The sequence below is a fragment of the Ovis aries genome, chromosome 6 (assembly GCF_016772045.2).
Source record: "Ovis aries strain OAR_USU_Benz2616 breed Rambouillet chromosome 6, ARS-UI_Ramb_v3.0, whole genome shotgun sequence".
Lineage (NCBI taxonomy): Eukaryota > Metazoa > Chordata > Mammalia > Artiodactyla > Bovidae > Ovis > Ovis aries.
The window spans coordinates 27,211,358-27,232,572 of record NC_056059.1 but is presented as its reverse complement, the minus strand read 5'-3'; the positions used below and the strand labels follow the sequence as shown (position 1 = coordinate 27,232,572).

The following is a 21,215-nucleotide window of genomic DNA, read 5'->3' as shown; positions in this document are numbered from 1 at the left end:
TCAGGTAATAGCTTCAGAAATGCATATATTTTTTCAAATGTGTTGATAATAGAGGAATGTGGGATATCTGCTATCATTTATTTGAATTATAGGCTACTTTAAGATGCAGGATGGCAAACTTAATGAAGTATTGGCTTATTGTGATAAATTCTTTTCATTTAGTTAACTAACTAATCTACAGTTGTATAGTGACGTTGACAGCCCATATGTCTTTGACTTCCAAATAATAACTGTCTTCATAATGAAGATATTTCCCTATCCCAAATTCTTTCAGAAGCTATTGCTAGCTTGGCACTAAGAAGAAACATGTTTCATATTATAATAAGATTTTATACTTCTAGGAGATTCAAATGTTCTGAAAATGACTTTGAAGTATAGTTTTTTTAATCTTTCATATTCTCATGAGAGTCAAGTAGGTGGCAAATATTATCTCAATTTTGTAAAATAGAAACTAATGAAACAATTAGTGAGTTTACTTGCCTGGGGCTAAACATTGAAGTAATGAAAAGTCAGATTCCAGTTCTGGAACTTAACTCAAACTCTTACTATGCATTCTATCTATAATACATTTTATGGAGACGAGAGTAAAGGCAAAGGAAAAAAATCTTCAGAAAATATGAAAACCAATCTAATCTACTTTAAGGGACTCTGGAATAGACATCTGTTACTTGATTGATTGTTCTTGGTCTTGGTGACAGTGATGATACCTCGACTTCAAAGAATGAATTTCCCTAAACCATTTCTGGGTGACCATATATTGAGTGTGGTTATGGACACAGTAAAGGTAATTGAATTCTACTGATACTTCAAACAAAGCTAAAACCTGACAAAATATACAATGGCACAATAACTCAAAAGATGAAAAAGAAACTAAGGAAAGGGTCATCATTGCCATCTTTCTAAATTCCATATATAAAAAAGACACAGACGTGTATAGCGGACTTTTGGACTCAGAGGGAGAGGGAGAGGGTGGGATGATTTGGGAGAATGGCATTGAAACATGTATACTATCATGTAAGAATCGAATCACCAGTCTATGTCTGATGCAGGATACAGCATGCTTGGGGCTGGTGCACGGGGATGACCCAAGGGAAGTTGTGGGGAGGGAGGTGGGAGGGGGGTTCATGTTTGGGATCACATGTACACCCGTGGTGGATTCATGTCAATGTATGGCAAAACCAATACAGTATTGTAAAGTAAAATAAAGTAAAAATAAAAATTTAAAAAAAAAAGATATTGATCATACAAAAAAAAAAAAAAAAAGAAACTAAGGAAAGCTAAATTTGGACTTAAAATGGACCTGTAAGTTGGTAATATACCTGATTAGTGAAACTGAAAAATAAAGCAAGCCTCTATAGATTTCAGGGTTCCCCAAGTATTCTTATTTGTTTGACCCATCATATTCTCCTGCTTTGATTTTTCTTTAAAATCTCTTAATTTTCTCTATTCTATTTCATTTTTTCTTTTTATAGTCTCATAAAGATTCATGACAATAGTTTGATTATTTACTGGCAATACATTTGTAAATTACTGTTGAAAACTCATGTTCCTATTCTTTATCTAGCACTCTGGTGTGAAACAGCCTTACCAATTCATTTTCATTACCAAGAAAAGCTATTTCATTATATTTTAGTACAAAGTGTAATTACTAGTAGCTGAACTAATTGCAATTCTAAAAATCAAAATTTCTTTTGGTATTTCAAGCCCTGATTAAAAACATTTAGCTTTTAAATAGTTGCTTTCTTAATATTTGAGGAAAATTCAAATAATTCCATGAGACTGGCATGATATGTATAAGATATATATCTTGTATATGACTGATTTTCCACATCAGTAGTTATTTCTCCTCCAATAATGTAGCATATTTAGAGTTTTTTTTTTTCTCTAATAGGAAATGACTTATGAGCTGTAGTAAAATTGTCTTTGGAAAAATTAAAAGACATAAAATTCCAAACAAACCTTACAGTTGAAAAAAATTCAAACTCTCACTAAATAAGAAGACTTAGGTTGTTTTTTTTTTTTTTTTTGGTCCTGCAAACTTAAAAGAAACATGGTGAATGTAAATGTATATTTACAATTATCTATTTTAATAATGAAACCTTAGATTTTTTTCCCTCATATCTTTAAAAGGACAGATTTACTTACCTGGCCCATCATCCACTTTGTCCAGGCACCGAGGTGTTGTGCTAAGAAAGGAGGCATGTTTTATTCTAGCCACAAAAGTACGAGGTGGCATGTATTTATGTTGAATTTGAGATACCTCATATGATTTTTGAACATCATAGGCACCTGGTGCTGGAACACCCTGAAACAGATTTCAATGAACTAGCATAAACATATAGGAAATTTCCAGAAAGATATAGCATAGATGTTCACACTAAAAAATGGTATACATAGAAAAATACAAAATTTTTACTTCATTATTAAAAATGGAAATTTAAAAGAGTATCCCTAAATTATCCTCTCCTAAACAAAGTATAAACTGACTCACAAAAAATTAACATGAACAGAATCATGAAGTACAGATTCACATTCTTAAAAAGTTAGTGTTCATAATACAGTTGTTGTGGTTCAGTCGCTAAATCATGTCTGACTCTTTGCAATCCCATGGACTGTAGGTCACCAGGTTCCCCTGTCCATGAGATTTCCCAGGCAAGAATACTGGAGTGGTCATGTGTTGTCATGGCCTTCTCCATAGGATCTTCTCAACCCAGGGATCCAACTCACATCTGTACTGCAGGCGAATTCTTTACCACTGAGCCACTGGGAAACCCTTCATAATATACATCAAACTCTAATTTTCAATTTTCACAATAAAAATCAAATTTTTTATAGAAATGAGAGCACTGATTATTTATTTTTTTAAGTAGCAAAACTATTCCTGCTTTACCATCCTATGTGAGCATACTTTACTTATCCTACAAACGAGACTGCTTATTTCATTTTAATAGATTTCAATTAGGTTAAAAGGCTTCCCCATTTCATCATTTATAGCTCTTAACATGCTCTACAGTTATATTAACATTTTTAATCAACATAAACCACATGGATATTAATAACTATAATAATAATTCTAATCTAAACAAAATAAAATATTATATATTTGTTACATAACTAATGCCTAAAACCATTAGCTAATTACCTCAATGAAAACTTTTAAAACTCGTTTCCTTCAAATTATTTTTTAAAATAATGTTTTATATGTAACAAATCTGTTCATCTGTTTTATGTACAAAGACAATATTTTTTAAGTTTTAGTAATTTTCTGGCGGGCAGGAGACTTGTCTTGTGGCCAAGGGTAGAGGCTCTAGCACTAGACCTTTTTGGTTCCAAATATCTGCTTCTTACTTGCTGTAGGACCCTAACCAAGCTACTTAACCTCTGTAATTTCCAGTGTCTTCATCTGTAAGTAGGAAAACTATAGAACTTATATTCTATGTCATTGAGTTGCTGTGAGGTTTAAATCAGTTAAAACAAATACTTAGATTGGTCCCAGAATCTACAAAGTTCAGTTCAGTTCAGTCGCTCAGTCGTGTCCGACTCTTTGCGACCCCATGAATCGCAGCACGCCAGGCCTCCCTGTTCATCACCATCTCCCGGAGTTTACTCAGACTCACGTCCATTGAGTCCATGATGCTCTCCAGGCATCTCATCCTCTGTCATCCCCTTCTCCTCCTGCTCCCAATCCCTCCCAGCATCACAGTCTTTTCCAAAGAGTCAACTCTTCGCATGAGGTGGCCACAGTACTGGAGTTTCAGCTTTAGCATCATTCCTTCCAAAGAAATCCCAGGGCTGATCTCCTTCAGAATGGACTGGTTGGATCTCCTTGCAGTCCAAGGGACTCTCAAGAGTCTTCTCCAACACCACAGTTCAAAAGCATCAACGCTTCGGCGCTCAGCCTTCTTCACAGTCCAACTCTCACATCCATACATGACCACAGGAAAAACCATAGCCTTGACTAGATGGACCTTAATTGGCAAAGTAATGTCTCTGCTTTTGAATATACTATCTAGGTGGGTCATAACTTTTCTTCCAAGGAGTAAGCGTCTTTTAATTTCATGGCTGCAGTCACCATCTGCAGTGATTTTGGAGCCCCAAAAAATAAAGTCTGACACTGTTTCCACTGTTTCCTCATCTATTTCCCATGAAGTGATGGGACCTAATGCCATGATCTTCGTTTTCTGAATGTTGAGCTTTAAGCCCACTTTTTCGCTCTCCTCTTTCACTTTCATCAAGAGGCTTTTTAGCTCCTCTTCACTTTCTGCCATAAGGGTGGTGTCATCTGCATATCTGAGGTTATTGATATTTCTCCCGGCAATCTTGATTCCAGCTTGTGCTTCTTCCAGTCCAGCGTTTCTCATGATGTACTCTGCATATAAGTTAAATAAGCAGGGTGACAATATACAGCCTTGACGCACTCCTTTTCCTATTTGGAACCAGTCTGTTGTTCCATGTCCACTTCTAACTGTTGATTCCTGACCTGTATACAGATTTCTCAAGAGGCAGGTTAGGTGGTCTGGTATTCCCATCTCTTTCAGAATTTTCCACAGTTTATTGTGATCCACACAGTCAAAGGCTTTGGCATAGCCAATAATGCAGAAACAGATGTTTTTCTGGAACTCTCTTGCTTTTTCCATGATCCAGCGGATGTTGGCAATTTGATCTACGGTTCCTCTGCCTTTTCGAAAACCAGCTTGAACATCAGGGAGTTCACGGTTCACGTATTGCTGAAGCCTGGCTTGGAGAATTTTGAGCATTACTTTACTAGCATGTGAGATGAGTGCAACTGTGTGGTCATTTGAGCATTCTTTGGCATTGCCTTTCTTTGGAATTGGAATGAAAACTGACCTTTTCCAGTCCTGTGGCCACTGCTGAGTTTTCCAAATTTGCTGGCATATTGAGTGCAAAACTTTCACAGCATCATCTTTCAGGATTTGAAACAGCTCCACTGGAATTCCATCACCTCCACTAGCTTTGTTCGTAGTGATGCTTTCCAAGGCCCACTTGACTTCACATTCCAAGATGTCTGGCTCTAGATTAGTGATCACATCATCATGATTATCTGGGTCATGAAGATCTTTTTTGCACAGTTCTTCCGTGTATTCTTGCCACCTCTTCTTAATATCTTCTGCTTCTGTTAGGCCCATACCATTTCTGTCCTCTATCGAGCCCATCTTTGCATGAAATGTTCCCTTGGGATCTCTAATTTTCTTGAAGAGATCTCTGGTCTTTCTCACTCTATTGTTTTCCTCTATTTCTTTGCATTGATCACTGAGGAAGGCTTTCTTATCTCTTCTTGCTATTCTTTGGAACTCTGCATTCAGACGCTTATATCTTTCCAAAGGGTTCACTAATCTTACTATTCCCTGGTGGTTCAGATAGTAAAGAATCTGCCAGCAATGCAGGAGACCTGAGTTCAATCCCTGGATAGGGAAGATCTCCTGGAGAAAGGAATGGCTACCTACTCCAGTACTGTTGCCTGGAGAATTCCATGGACAGAGGAACCTGGCAGGCTACAGTCCATGAGGTTGCAAAGAACCTTACTATTCTACAAAGCTAATTTCAACATAGAAAACAAGACTGAACAAAGTACAGGAGAACAGAAAAGAGTTTTTTTAATGTTTCAAATAAGTCAAACACATTTGGATACTGAAAAACCATACTTTTGAAGTCCATCTAGAAGCCATACTTTATAAAACATACTTTCTTTGTTCCTTAAATCCCTATGATCATCTTCAGGCACAAGCCAACAGTATGAACTCCCACTTCCAAAGAATCACTAAATAAGGTAAAAGCACGGATCATGACTGGTGGAGGAGATTCTTACATGCAAATCCATATTTTTGGTGTAAATACTATGTCAAACACAAATTCCACAATCTGTAAGTCAATTGAGAAATGTCAATTACTCTTTCTTTCTTGTCTACACTAGGAGTATATTCGGTAAAAGTAGGCTGAGGATAAATGGTAGTAAAATAGTTCCAAAGATGACTTTGGATCTTTCAGGAATGCCTCTGTGGTATGCGAAAGGAAAGCATAAAAGACCACAAAAACACAAAGAAACCATTCATATACAAAGTACTCAGAGTATTTAGGAAAACTTTACAAAGATCTTGATTATACTACCCATTTTCATTTTCTTATCAAAAGCTGTTCAGTTCAGGTCAGTCACTCAGTCATGTCTGACTGTTTGTGACCCCGTGGACCACAGCATGCCAGGCCTCCCTGTCCATCACCAAACTCCCGGAGTTTACTCAAACTCATGTCCACTGAGTAAGTTATTCCATCCAACCATCTCATCCTCTGTTGTCCCCTTCTCCCACCTCCATCAATGCTTCTTAGCCTCAGGGTCTTTTCCAATGAGTCGGTTCTTTGCATCAGGTGGCCAAAGTACTGGAACTTCAGCTTCAGCATCAGTCCTTCCATTGACTATTCAGGACTGATTTCCTTTAGGATGGACTGGTTGGATCTCCTTGCTGTCCAAAGGACTCTCAAGAATCTTCTCCAACATTACAGTTCAAAAGCATCAATTCTTTGGTGCTCAGCTTTCTTATAGTTCAACTCTCACATCCATACATGACTACTGGAAAAACCATAGCTTTGACCAGACAGACCTTTGTCAGCAAAATAATGTCTCTGCTTTTTAATATGCTGTCTAGGTTGGTCATAGCTTTTCTTCCAAGGAGCGAGTATCTTTTAATTTCATGGCTGCAGTCACCATCTGCAGTGATCCTGCAGCCCAAAAATATAAAGTCTTATTTCCTAATTATGTCCTTTACTGATGTTTCTAGGATGTTCTTACTCATCTTCAACTCTCACTTTATCTAAGAGATTAATATGTCAGGCAAATTTTCTAGGCATTCATTAATTAATTCCTAGGATTAGTAAGAAAAATCTGAAAGCCTGTTTAAGAGCAGTAATGGAGAGGGTGAGATGTATGGAAACAGTAACATGGAAATTTACATTACTATATGCAAAATAGATAGCCAATGAGAATTTGCTGTATGGCTCAGGAAACTCAAACATAGGCCTACGTCAACCTAGAGGGGTGGGATGGGGAGGGAAATGCGAGGGAGTTTCAAAAGGGAGAGGATATATGTATACCTATGGCTGAGTCATGTTGAGGTTTGACAGAAAATAGCAAAATTCTATAAAGCAATAATCCTTTTTTAAAAAGAGCAACAACACTACCTATATATTGTATTTTATACACCATTTCAGGGGGAAATAGTATGTATAGGTAAAATCATCAAATTTCTGTTGGTGATCCTTTATACATCACAGAAAATAGGGAAGGCATTTGATGAGTGGATCTAATAGACATTTCTCATGTCTTTTTTTACTCAGTATTTGAATCCTGTTCCTGTGTTTGGAATATCCCACGTGTTTTGCAGTACAAACTGAGTCCCAGCACAAAAGCTAAAACTACTTGATTCTCATCTTCCTGGTCTAATTTTTTAAACCTAGGACATGAGTTTAAGCCATAAGCTCAAATGCCAGCTTTTCAATTGGCAGTTAGTTATTTTAAAAAAATAGAGAACATTAAAAATTCCATTTAGAGGTTATTTTATTTTTTTTAGCTTAAGAAAAGTGAGTTAAAAAAAAATCTATTCCAGTGATGGCACTGGCAGTGCTAGCAGTTATGTTCATTTCCCAGAGGCAACAGTGGGAGGACAAACTGAAAGATGCAAATAGCAACTGAGGGAAAATGCCATAAATGTCTGATGAAATAAAAGTTATGTTTTAATGCAAATTAAAGTCTAAGGTGTCTTGACTTCTTCATCTGGAAAGCCAGGGTCCTACCTAAAAATGACATAAATTATAATAGAATTAAAATAATTTATGTATGCAAAATTCTTAGAATGGTATCTATTAAAGCATTAAGGAACATAAACCTCAATTAATTATAGTCAGAAGATCAGAAGAGGGCGCTCTTATACCCTGGGATGATAGTAGAGCCCTACAGGAAGAAATACCCTCTTCCTCTTCTTTCCTGGCAAGAACTCAGGCAATGAAATACCCTGGACTCTCTTTTCTATAGCTCTCCCAACTTCCTTTTCATCTCTGCAAAAGTGTTCTCCTTCCCTTGCCCTGCAGGGACTTGCACGTGACTCACCATGGTTGCAGGGACTTCCCAGGTGGTTCAGTAGTAAAGAATCCACCTGAAATACAGGAGCCACAGGTTCGATCCCTGGATTGGGAAGATCCCCTAGAGGAGGGCATGGCAACCCACTCCAGTATTCTTGCCGGGATAATCCCAGGAAAGGGGGCCTTGGTAGGCTACAGTCCATAGGATCACAAAGAGTCAGACACAACTGAAGTGACTGAGCACGCACACATACACCATGTTTGCAGACACCAAATTGCCATTCTCTGCTGATCTCAAATAAACACATCTTTGCTAGAGAAACATTCAGCAATCTACTTGTTCGGATCAATGTGCTTGATACATAACAAGATATACTGTTTGTTTTCATTGTCATCGTTATTATTAGCATTATTATTTCCATTAGTTGTGAGACTACATGAAAGCCTCAGTGACATTTCCATTTTCTGCAGAGAAATACCGATAGGACATTTAAAAGGAAAGTTCCTAGTATTTTAAGCCCCAAACAACCAACAAAACAACAAAATAAAAAATCGAAGGCCCTGCATAATTCCCCATGCCCAGAATTCTTAACCACTTAAAATCCTAACTGACCTGAAGCCTCAAAGACCAGTTCATTTCAAAAAATTCAATTTTTCCAATCCTGGTTCCCTGCCATTTTGACATGTAAAATTTCATATACTCTCTAATCTTGGACATATTAAACTGCAGGTATACTCTGATGTTTAAAACTCTGATTACCAAATACCAACATTTAAACCTTCAGCCCCAACAAGATATGGAGCATTTAATCACCAGGTTGACTCCTAAGATGTAGTACATTATGAACAAAGACTGAACCTGAGTTAGCCTCAGAATGAATTTTCCTTTTACCATGCTATGGTTAAAGATTTGAGGATGTCTTTACTTCACATTTCATTTTTCAGTGATACTTTTACTGGCTACAGAATTATTGAATCACTTATTTTTCTCCTGGCATTTAACATGTCATTTCACTGATTTGGGGGTCTTTCCTGGTGGTTCAGATGGGAAAGAATCTGCCTTCAGTGCAGGAGACACAGGAGGCACTGGTCCAATCCCTGAATCAGGAAAATCCCCTAGAGAAGGGAATGGCCCCCCACTCCAGCATTCTCAGCTGGAGAATCCCATGGACAGAGGAGCCTGGCAGGCTACAGTCCATGGGGTCACAAAGAGTTGGACATGACTGAGTGACTAACACTCACTGATTCTGGGCCTCTACTATTTCTGATAAGAGATTCATAATCATATTATTTCCACTGTATGTAGTAAACTCTTTTTCACTTTTAAGATGTTCTTTTTGTTTTTCGCTTCTAGCCATTTGACTGTGTATGCTTAAGAGCAGATTCTCTTTATAAATATATTTCTTAACAGTTCACTGAACTTCCTGGATTTGTAATATTCATGTTTTTCATTAATTCTGGAAAAGCTTTCACTATCTTTTCTTCAAGCTTTTTTTTTTGCCCCTTTCTTTTTCAACTCTCCTCCTGAGACTATCATTTCATATATGCTAGAATATGTGACACTGACTCAAAGATTTCTGAAACTTCTCATTTTGTTCAATTTTTTTCCTTCAGATTCAATGATTTCTGTGGAACTATATTTTATTGAGTTCACTGATTTTGTCTTCTGTCATCTCAAATATGCTATTAAGTCCCATTGGTCAATTTTCATTTACATTTTTGTCCTTTATAATTCTAGAATTCTTCTTTGGTTCCTTTGCTTGCTTGCATGCTTGTTTCTATTTTTCATTGATATTCTCTACTGTCTAACTCAGTATATTTGCTTTAATTATCTAAACTGAAGTTCCTTTGACCCCACAAGAGACTGACCCATACTTGCCCAGGAGTGTCCAGGAGTCTCCAGTGGAGGCGTGGGTCGGTAGTGGCCTGCTGCAGGGTTGGGGGCACTGAGTGTATGGGATCTTTTAAGGAGGACCCATTATCATATTACCTCCACCATAGTTTGGTCACAGGTAAATAACAGGGAAGGAACACAGCCCCACCTGTCATCAGAAAATTGGATTACAGATTTTCTGAGCATGGCCTTGCCCATCAGAACAAGGCCCAGTTTCCCCCTCAGTCAGCCTCTCCCATCAAAAAGCTTCCATAAGCCTCTTATTCTGCTCCATCAGAGGGCAGAGAGACTGAAAACCACAATCACAGAAAACGAACCTATGGACCACAGCATTGTTTAACTCAATGAAACTATGAGCCATGCCCTGTAGAGCAACCAAAGACAGACAGGTGATGGTGGAGAGTTCTGACAAAACGTGGTCCACTGGAGAAGAAAATGGCAAACCACTTCAGTATTCTTGCCTTGAGAACCCCATGAACACTATGAAAAGGCAAAAAGATAGGACACCGAAAGATGAACTCCCCAGCTTGGTAGGTGCCCAATATGCTACTGGAGATCAGTGGAGAAATAACTACAGAAAGAATGAAGAGACACAGCCAAAGTAAAAACAACACCCAGTTGTGGATATACTGGTGATAGAAGCAAAGTCCAATGCTGTAAAGAGCAACACTGAATAGGAATCTGGAAAGTTAGGTCCATGAATCAAGGCAAATTGGAAGTGGTCAAACAGGAGATGACAAGACTGAACGTCGGCATTGTAGAAAAGAGTGAACTAAAATGGACTGGAATGGGTGCATTTAACTCAGATAACATTATATCTGCTACTGTAGGCAAGAATCCCTTAGAAGAAATGGAGTAGTCAGCATGGTCAACAAAAGAGTCTGAAATGCAGCACTTGGAGGCAATCTCAAAAATGACAGAATGATCTCCATTCATTTCCAGGGCAAATCGTTCAATATCACAATAATCCAAGTCTATGCCCCAACCAGTAATGCTGAAGAAGCTGAAGTTGAATGGGTCTATGAATACCTACAAGACCGTCTAGAACTAACACCCAAAAAGATGTCCTTTTCATTACAGGGAACTGGAATGCAAAAGTAGGAAGTCAAGAAATACCTGGAGTAACAGGCAAATTTGGCCTTGGAGTACAGAATGAAGCAGGGCAAAGGCTAATATAGTTTTGCCAAGAGAACGCACTGGTCATAGCAAACACCCTCTTCCAACAACACAAGAGAAGATTCTAACATGGACATCACCAGATGGTCAATATTGAAATCAGACTGATTATATTATTTGCAGCCAAACATGTAGAAATCTATACAGTCAGCAAAATCAAGACCGGGAGCTGACTGTGGCTCAGATCATGAACTCCTTATTACCAAATTCAGAATTAAATTGAAGAAACTAGAGAAAAACATTAGACCATTCAGATATGATCTAAATCAAAACCCTTATGATTATACAGTGGAAGTGACAAATAGATTCAAGGGATTTTTGATCTGATAGACACAGTGCCTGAAGAACTATGGACGGAGGTGCGTGACATTGTACAGGAGATGGGGATCAAGACCATCCCTAAGAAAACAAAATGCAAAAAAGAAAAATGGCTGTCTGAGGAGGCCTTAGAAATAGCTGTGGAAAGAAGATAAGTGAAAAGCAAAGGAGAAAAAGAAAAGATATACCCATTTAATGCAGAGTTCCAAAGAATAGCAAGGAGATATAAGAAAGCCTTCCTCAGTGATCAATGAACAGAAATAGAGGAAAACAATAGAATAGGAAAGACTAGAGATATCTTCAAGAAAATCAGAGATACCAAGGAAAAATTTCATGTAAAGATAGGCACAATAAAGAACAGAAACAGTATGGACCTAACAGAAGCAGAAGATATTAAGAAGAGGTGGCAAGAATACACAGAAGAACTATACAAAAAAAAGATCTTATTGACCCAGAAAACCATGATGGAGTGATCACTCAGCTAGAGCCAGACACCTGGAACGTGAAGTCAAGCGGGCTTTGAAGCATCACTGTGAACAAAGCTAGTGGAGGTGATGGAATTCCAGTTAGCTATTTCAAATCCTAAAAGATGATTCTATGAAAGCACTGCCCTCAATATGTCAGCAAATTTGGAAAACTCAGCAGTGGCTACAGGACTGGGAAAGATCAGTTTTCATTCCAATCCCAAAGAAAGGGAATGCCAAAGAATGTTCAAACTACCGCACAACTATACTCATCTCACACAACTAGTAAAGTAATGCTCAAAATTCTCCAAGCCAAGCTTCAACAGTATGTGCACTGTGAACTTCCAGATGTTCAAGCTGGATTTAGGAAAGGCAGCAAAACCAGAGATCAAATTGCCAACATCCAATGGATCATTGAAAAAGCAAGAGAGTTCCAGAAAAACATCTACTTCTACTTTATTGACTATGCCAAAGCCTTTGACTGTGTGGATCAGAATAAACTGTGGAAAATTCTGAAAGAGATGGGAATACCTGACTACCTGACTTGCCTCTGGAGAAATATGTCTGCAGGTCAGGAGGCAACAGTTAGAACTGGACATGGAACAACAGACTGGTTCCAAATAGGAAAAGGAGTACGTCAAGGCTGTATATTGTCACCCTGCTTATTTAACTTATATGCAGAGTACATCATGCGAAATGCTGAGCTGGATGAAGCACAAACTGGAATCAAGATTGCCAGGGGAAATATCAATAACCTCAGATATGTAGATGACACCACCCTTATGGCAGAATGTAAAGAAGAACTGAAGAGCCTCTTGATGAAAATGAAAAAAGAGAGTGAAAAAGTTGGCTTAAAGCTCAACATTCAGAAAACTAAGATCATGGCATCTGGTCCCATCACTTCATGGCAAATAGATGGGGAAACAGTGGAAAACTTTTTATTTTCTTGGGCTCCAAAATCACTGCAGATGGTGACTGCAGCCATGAAATTAAAGGACACTTACTCCTTGAAAGAAAAGTCATGACCAACCCAGACAGCATATTAAAAAGCAGAAACATTACTTTGCCAACAAAGGTCCATCTAGTCAAGGCTATGGTTTCCAGTAGCCATGTATGGATGTGAGAGTTGGACTATAAAGAAATTGAGTGCCGAAGAATTGATGCTTTTGAACTGTGGTGTTGGAGAAGAGTCTTGAGAGTCCCTTGGACTGCAAGGAGATCCAACCAGTCCATCCTAAAGGAAATCAGTCCTGAATGTTCACTGGAAGGACTGATACTGAAGCTGAAACTCCAGTACTTTGGCCACGTGATGCAAAGAACAGACTCATTTGAAAAGACCCTGATGCAGGGAAACATTGATGGCAAGAGGAGATGGGGATGACAGAGGATGAGATGGTTGCATGGCATCACTGACTCAATGAACATGAATTTGAGTAAACTCCGGGAGTTGGTGATGGACAGGGAGGCCTGGAATGCTTCAGTTCATCGGGTTGCAAAGAGTCAGACACAATTGAGCAACTATACTGAACTGAAGTTCCCTTGATTCTTTGAATATATTTATGATAGCTACTTTGAAGTCTTTCTTTGTTAAATACAATATTTAATCTACCAGAGTGTCTGGACTGTTTTCTCCCTCTGAGTTTGAAACATACTTATACCTAATATTTACATATCTAATAAGTTTTGGTTGAAAAACACATATTTTAGATATTAACTCTGGATTCCATTTTTCTACAGTAAGGACCATTGTCTATTGTTGTCCTGAGTTTTCAAATTTATTTAAAAATGTGTTTATTACTTCAAGAACATGCAGAAATATCCTTATCTACATTGTTTATGTTTGTTATTTTTGCCTTTTCTCATTTTGTCCTAATCAGTAAAATCACAAAGTGGTCAACTCTATTCTATGTTTTAAAGATAGATCTATACAGACAAATAAGTTACCTTTGTTTTTAAATTTGTCTGCGTTTCCCTGTATTTATGCCAATATTATTGTATATATTTGTGGAGCTGTGATAAAAAATTTTTAATTATCATATTATTCTGGCAAATTAATTTTTTTTAATGTTAAGCTCATCTCTAATTGCAATTTGTCTTAGCATGTTTGATTTGTAATTAAAGTTGCTATTCAAGCATTTCCACCAATGAGTAGGTTTTGATAAGCCACCATTACTTTTTAAAAATGGTAAAATGTTAAAATTATAATTTTAAAAATATAAGAAATCTGTGGAAGCACACTTAATTTTATGTACTAAATTCAAAAATAGGGAAAGCCCTTCTAATATGGTTTACATTACAAGCTGCTTTCTCCTATATGGGCATTTACCAAATCAAGACACGAGCTAATGATTAGGTTTTTCATAGGCAGCCAGGTTATTCTACCAGAAAGAGGAACTAGTAGAGCTTTCAAAGGACACAAAGTCTATCTTAAGGGACTGAAGATCAGGGGAGAACAAATTCTTTACGGTTCTTTACAATGGACTCTTTGCTGAGTGCTGGAGCAAGCAAAAGAACAGAAGTCCGGGCTAAAGAGACAGGAGAAAATGTGCAGCTTCCTGATGCTTAGGAGCCAAAGTCACTATTGTATGGGCTGGCAACAAAACAAGCTCTTTCTCAAGATATTTGCCAAGTTTTGAACCCAAACAGCATAGGAAGCTAAAGAGTAAGCTGAAAATTTGTAAAGGGTAGGACTTGCAGGGAGGAAAAATGAGACCCTCAGGAAGGGCAACATGAATCGGGGCAACAAAGGAAGAGTGGAATTTCAGTCTTGCCTTGCTTAGGAGACAAACTCTGACCAGCAGGTTGAGTCCACAGTGATACACAACAGCTCTAAGGATACTAGCTAGGTGACAAATTCACACACACTACAAGAGTTAACATTCTAGGTAACTAGACACGAACTATTTCTTGCAAGATATAAAACAAGTGTTCTTCCATTTTTGCTTTCTATAAGGTATATAGGTATATACATATACTGCATATACACATACAAAGCTAGGTAAAATAATAAATCACTAATCAACTATAATTTGGGCTAAAATTAACTTTATGTTTTGGGGCAACTTGTTCTAGCTGTTATTTCTAGCTAGGTATATTCTGGTCTAAAATTCTATTTTAAAATTTCAAATATATAATTATTAAGAACACATTTAGGGGTTCTTTTATGATGAAGTTTGTCATATTAGTGAAGTGTGTTAAGAAAACTTCAAGGATACTTTCAATCAAAGCATCAAATCAAAATCTTTAATCAAATATATACAATGAAAAATTTATAGACCATATAAATGTAGTGAAGTTTGCCTGAATATGCAGAAAACTTCGATTAAAGCAATTTACCAATATGTTTATCCAAGTTATTTCATTTTGGCTTTATAGAGAAGAAAGGCATTTCAGATGATAATCAAATTATCTTTGTTCTGTATATTGTAAATTATAATTACAAACATGTTACCCCTGCCTTTTTTCAGCATTCCTAATATTCATCATTCTAAACATACACTTCTTTAAATATATGAGTCAGAAAGGAATGTTATTTTAGAAAGAAAAATATTTTAATATAGATGTAATATAATGTAATTGTGATCATCAAAAACAGGAAACATGGATTTCATTTTCTGTAATCTCCCAGCACAGTGAAAAAAACCTTTTATCCTAATGCTGTTTTATGAAAGAAAGTAGAATTGTCAGCTACACTATGATACTTCAAAACCCAGTAAAGAAAAAAAAAATGCTGATGGGCAAAATTATGTTGGCAATAAAACCATTAATTTCACCTAATTTCTCCAACATAATATTATACAACTCATCATGCTTAAGTCACAAATTTCTAATTGTTTGCTGTATACTTCCACTTCATTATTCTCAGATAGCCTTAAGATAAAATTCATTTTCTTTCCTTCCACAGCTACCCAATTATCTATCCTTTCTCACCTGCCTACAACAATTCTTTATGTAGCCAGGCCTAAAAACAGAAAGCTGTCTTTCATTTCACCCTTCTCTCCTATATCTAAAAATCAACGCTCTCTTTCCTTTACTACCAAAAAGATCCTGGTAAGGGCTCCAAAATACTGCTTGACAACTGTAATAACTGCCTCTTAAACCTTTAGGCCTTCCAGTCTCAAATCACTGGCATTCCAATAGCAAGCAAGTTTCATACTAAAACATGACACACATCCACGGGAAGCACTCATCAGCTCCTAAGTGTCTATGCGGAAAAAGTTCAGTAGATTCTCCTTGGTATGCAAAAGCCTTTACAATTTTAAAGCTCAGTTCTAATGGAATATTTTCCATGAAGCACTCTTGATCACTCAAGCTGGAACTGATATTCTTTACCTTTTAATTCTTCTAATACTTATTGCTTGTATAGACACACAAACGTATAAAAGGCACATTAAATAAATATACCATATCTACTTGAATACTGTTTTCTTTGTCAATATAAGGGTAGAAAGAGAATAAAGTCATCTAATGAGTAGGCAGTCAAGGTTTCCACAGATAGGATTCTATATATTTCAGATTTCTACATATTTCAGATTAATTTTTCTTTTATTCTCTCAAATTAAAGAAAAAATGATAGTAGGAATCCAAGAGTTTAGGGGCTCCAGAGTTACACAGGGAATCAAGGCCTTTTCTGGCTTTCTATTTTACTATACTTAGATTGTGACCATCATCCTAATGTTCTCAGACATTAGCCATAGCTCCCGCCATAGCATTCTCATTTTAGAAATCCAAAGAAGAATCAAAGGGCAAAATTCTGTTTAACAGCTGAAAAACTTTCCAAGAGGAACTTTCCTAGGAGTCAAAACCAGTAACTTCTGTTTTCTTCCCATTGGTTAAAACTGTGTCAAATAACCACCCTATAAGTGAACTTTTAAAAAGTAACTGTTTTATCTGGGCATGTTATTCTTCTAAATAAAATTGGGTTATATTAGATAGGAATGTTAGAAAGGAAGAAAAAAAATAAAGATGGCGTAGGGAACTAGTAATCTCAGTCACAATAGCTACCTGTGAGGAAATCAGAACCATAAAAAATTAACTCACTTCTAGAATACTATCAAGATTTTAGACTATATAAAAAGCTATTTTGACCCATGACTTATTGACTTTGTTTAATTCATGCTCATCCTTTGGGTCTCAAATCTTCCCTGGATCCTTTCGCTCTTGCAATAGGCTTTCAGAACACATAGCTCTTAAGTTTGTAGTCATTACTGCATTTTCAATTGAAGTCAATTATTTTTTAACATCACTTATTCCCATAGAAAGGTAAACTTCTTGAAGATTCACAAAGAATCTGTTTCGCTCATCATTTTACCCCCAGTACATCATCATACCTTCAAATGTGCAGCACACAGCAAGTGATTAATGAACATTTTTAAATCAATGAGTAGATACATGAGCTAGTGAATGAATCTATCAGTATCTGTCTCGAAGCTTTCCCTTTCATGTGTGATCTTATCACTGAGTTTCTCCATAAAAGTAGGGCTGACACTACACCCTGAAAGCAGTTTCAACCCCTACAGTGATTAAATTAGCCTAATGTATAAAGCAGTTTTTTAAACTATCTGTTGCATAAAACTGTTCAAGTACTGCTTTCCCTAAAGATGCTCCAGTTTCTGGTAAAGATAAATGAAATTTATAATCTCAGCAATGATGCAGGAGTATTTCTATTCAAACTGATCAAGGCCTAACTTTCACAAAATCATTACAATATGTCTTCAGGTAGTTAAATTGGATTATTATTTTATGTGAGATATATTTCTTTCTCTTTGCTGTCAAAAAAGTAGACTTTTACTTTTGATGCTTGAGCTTTTCATGATGACCTCTGACACTGGTTTTACAGAAAAAAAATATATATCTCAGCAGGTTAAAGTAAAACGTGAGCAGAAATAGCCTATATAACCTTTTTCTTCCTATACTCAGGCAGGGAACGCTTCTCAGGTAGGGAAAAAGCATAGATTATTACCAGATAATCCTTTATCTGGTATAAATTATTCATCTGGTATAAATCTATCTGGTATAATCCTTACATCATTTCTACAGAGTTTTATCAATTCAATAAAAATCCAAAAGTAAATTACTCTGTAAGTAGAATGTAGAAAGAAAGATAGTGTAAATGATTCTTTTTAAAAAAATAACTGCTCCCAGAGCCAGTTGAACAGATTTGGATAAGGCACTAAAACTCATCTTGATAAAGTTAGAAAACTTAGAAGAGGTAAAATTTCAATGTGATTTGTGAGGAAACTGTGAATTTGAATAACAGAGTTGTAACATTGCACATTAACCCTAGAGAAACATCTATAAGAAAGAGTCCAGTCAATACGTCATGTTTAAACTTTGTGAAATCAAATGACCCTTATTATCAACTATCAATGCTCTGTATGTCAAGAATCACCCAGTGTATAAAAAGAGGAATCATTTCAAGGTAGTGCTACTAAAGTATATTAGAACTTGAAGTCAGAATTGCTGGGTTATATTCATAACCTTATCATTAGCTTCAAGAAGGCCCCCAAGGTCTCACTCACTCATCCAAACCCTTCCCATCATAATGCATGCTGAAGGTCATGTTCAGAAAGATTCAGTGGGTCATTGTACAGGAAACATGCCTCTTTTCTTTTCTCTTCTTATGAGATTGGCAGTAGATGAGTCACAGAACTATTGATATTTGGAAACTAACACCACCATACATAGTAAGCCAAGAGTGGGCAGAATGATCCACACTGGCTTTCTGTAAGCTACAAATATCTTAGCATCCAATTATCTACTTCAAATAATTATGGCTATATATAGACAGACAAGAGTAAAGATGATGACAGAGAAGAATGAACTGAAAAAGATGAAAAGAGAGAAGAGAAAGCAAGGTGTAAGACAAAGAAGGCATACAGAACAGAAAATGAGCATTAATTGTTTCAACAGAGAAAAAAGGCAAGATAGGAAGCTCTGGTAATGTTAACATACACAAAAATAACATTTTATGACACAGGTTGTAGATTTCAATATCAAAAAAAAACTGTACATTTAAAATGCAGGAGATCAAGGGGCGGTCCTAAGATGGCAGAGGAATAGGATGGGAAGACCACTTTCTCCCTCACAAATTCCTCAAAAGAACATTTCAATGCTGAGCAAACTCCACAAAACAACTTCTGTAGGCTGGCAGAGGACATCAGGCAACCAGAAAAGCAGACCATTGTCTTCAAAAACAGGTAGGAAAAAATATAAAAGACGAAAAAGGAGACAAAGGAGGTGGGGAGGGAGCTTCGTCCTGGGAAGGGAATGTTAAGAAGAGAGGTTTCCAAACACCAGGAAACACTCTCCCTGCCGAGTCTGTGGCGAGCCTTAGAAACACAGAGGGCAACATAACAGGAAGGGAAAAATAAATAGATAATTAAAACCAACAGATTACAAGCCCAGCAGTAACTCCCCCAGCGGAAAAGCAGCACAGACGCCTGCATCCACCACTAGAAGTGGGGGCAGGGCAGAGAAGCGCGGGAGGCGTGGCTGCAGTGCTTTGTAAGAATCGGGCAGGAATGCCCCACACACAACCAGAACGATCTAACTTGGGCTAGCAAACCAGACCGTGGGATAGCTACCGCATGAAAAGCTCGAACATAAGACACCGCCAGGACCGAGCACAGAACAAAGGACCGAACGGAAAAAGCCGGCTGCAGACCATCCCCCGCTGGGGACAGGCAGCCAGAGCTGTAAGAGCTAGAAAGGGGCAATTGCAGACCCAGAGAGACTTTACTTACCAAACTCAAACAGGCTTCTTTGCTAAGACTTCTGGGGGTGCTGGACAGTCACCATCTGCCTCACAAGGGGCACCAGCGGTCCACCCAGAAAACTGAGCAACAGAGGCAGAAAAGGCGACAAGTCGCAGCAATCGCGCTCGCCAAACTCCTGAGCTACTCGGACCCGGGAAGGGCATAAAACGCAGTCCCAACTGAATCTGTGCCTCTGAGGGCTACCTGAGCGACGAACATGAGCGGCATAGACCAGGGAAGTGCACGCAGCCTAGGGCCGGCCTCAGACGGTTCCCGGCTGAGCATCGTAGAGCTGGAGCGGTTTGTGCACCGCGAGAAGGGACAGGTCCAGCGGGGCTGAGACACTGTGTGCACACGACAATGCTATTTGTTTGCAGCATCCCCCTTCCCCACAGTGCGACTGAACTAGTGAGCCTAAAAAACCAGCATAAAGAGAAGTTAAACAGAGGGAAACGCCTTGGAAGTGACCCCACACTGCCCACAACATCCGAGAAGGGCCAGATATATTTTGCTATTTTTAAAATCATTCCTCTTCTTTTCCAATTTGGATTCCTTTTATTTCTTTTTCTGCTCTGATTGCTGTGGCCAAAACTTCCAGAAATATGTTGAATAGTAGCGGTGAAAGTGGACACCCTTGTCTTGTTCCTGGAAGTAAAACTCTCACTGTTTGCAGATGACATGATCCTCTACATGGAAAACCCTAAAGACTCCACCAGAAAATTACTAGAGCTCATCAATGAATATAGTAAAGTTGCAGGATATAAAATCAACACACAGAAATCCCTTGCATTCCTATACACTAATAATGAGAAAGTAGAAAAAGAAATTAAGGAAACAATTCCATTCACCATTGCAACGAAAAGAATAAAATACTTAGGAATATATCTACCTAAAGAAACTAAAGACCTGTATATAGAAAACTATAAAACACAGATGAAAGAAATCAAAGAGGACACTAATAGATGGAGAAATATACCATGTTCATGGATTGGAAGAATCAATATAGTGAAAATGAGTATACTACCCAAAGCAATTTACAAATTCAATGCAATCCCTATCAAGCTACCAGCCACATTTTTCACAGAACTAGAACAAATTATTTCAAGATTTGTATGGAAATACAAAAAACCTCGAATAGCCAAAGCAATCTTGAGAAAGAAGAATGGAACTGGAGGAATCAACTTGCCTGACTTCAGGCTCTACTACAAAGCCACAGTCATCAAGACAGTATGGTACTGGCACAAAGACAGACATATAGATCAATGGAACAAAATAGAAAGCCCAGAGATAAATCCACACACATATGGACACCTTATCTTTGACAAAGGAGGCAAGAATATACAATGGAGTAAAGACAATCTCTTTAACAAGTGGTGCTGGGTAAACTGGTCAACCACTTGTAAAAGAATGAAACTAGATCACTTTCTAACACTGCACACAAAAATAAACTCAAAATGGATTAAAGATCTAAATGTAAGATCAGAAACTATAAAACTCCTAGAGGAGAACATAGGCAAA

The 21,215-nt window shown here is 37.5% G+C and overlaps 1 protein-coding gene across 1 annotated transcript in view; it reads right to left on the bottom strand.

The window, feature by feature from the left end:
* Nucleotides 1-21,215, bottom strand: part of STPG2 (sperm tail PG-rich repeat containing 2) — a 622,600-nt gene that overhangs the window by 361,396 nt on the left and 239,989 nt on the right. Inside the window, exon 15 of the mRNA XM_060417505.1 lies at nucleotides 2,146-2,305. Within this exon, the coding sequence (XP_060273488.1) occupies nucleotides 2,146-2,305 (160 nt within the window). The remainder of the gene's footprint in view (nucleotides 1-2,145; nucleotides 2,306-21,215) is intronic.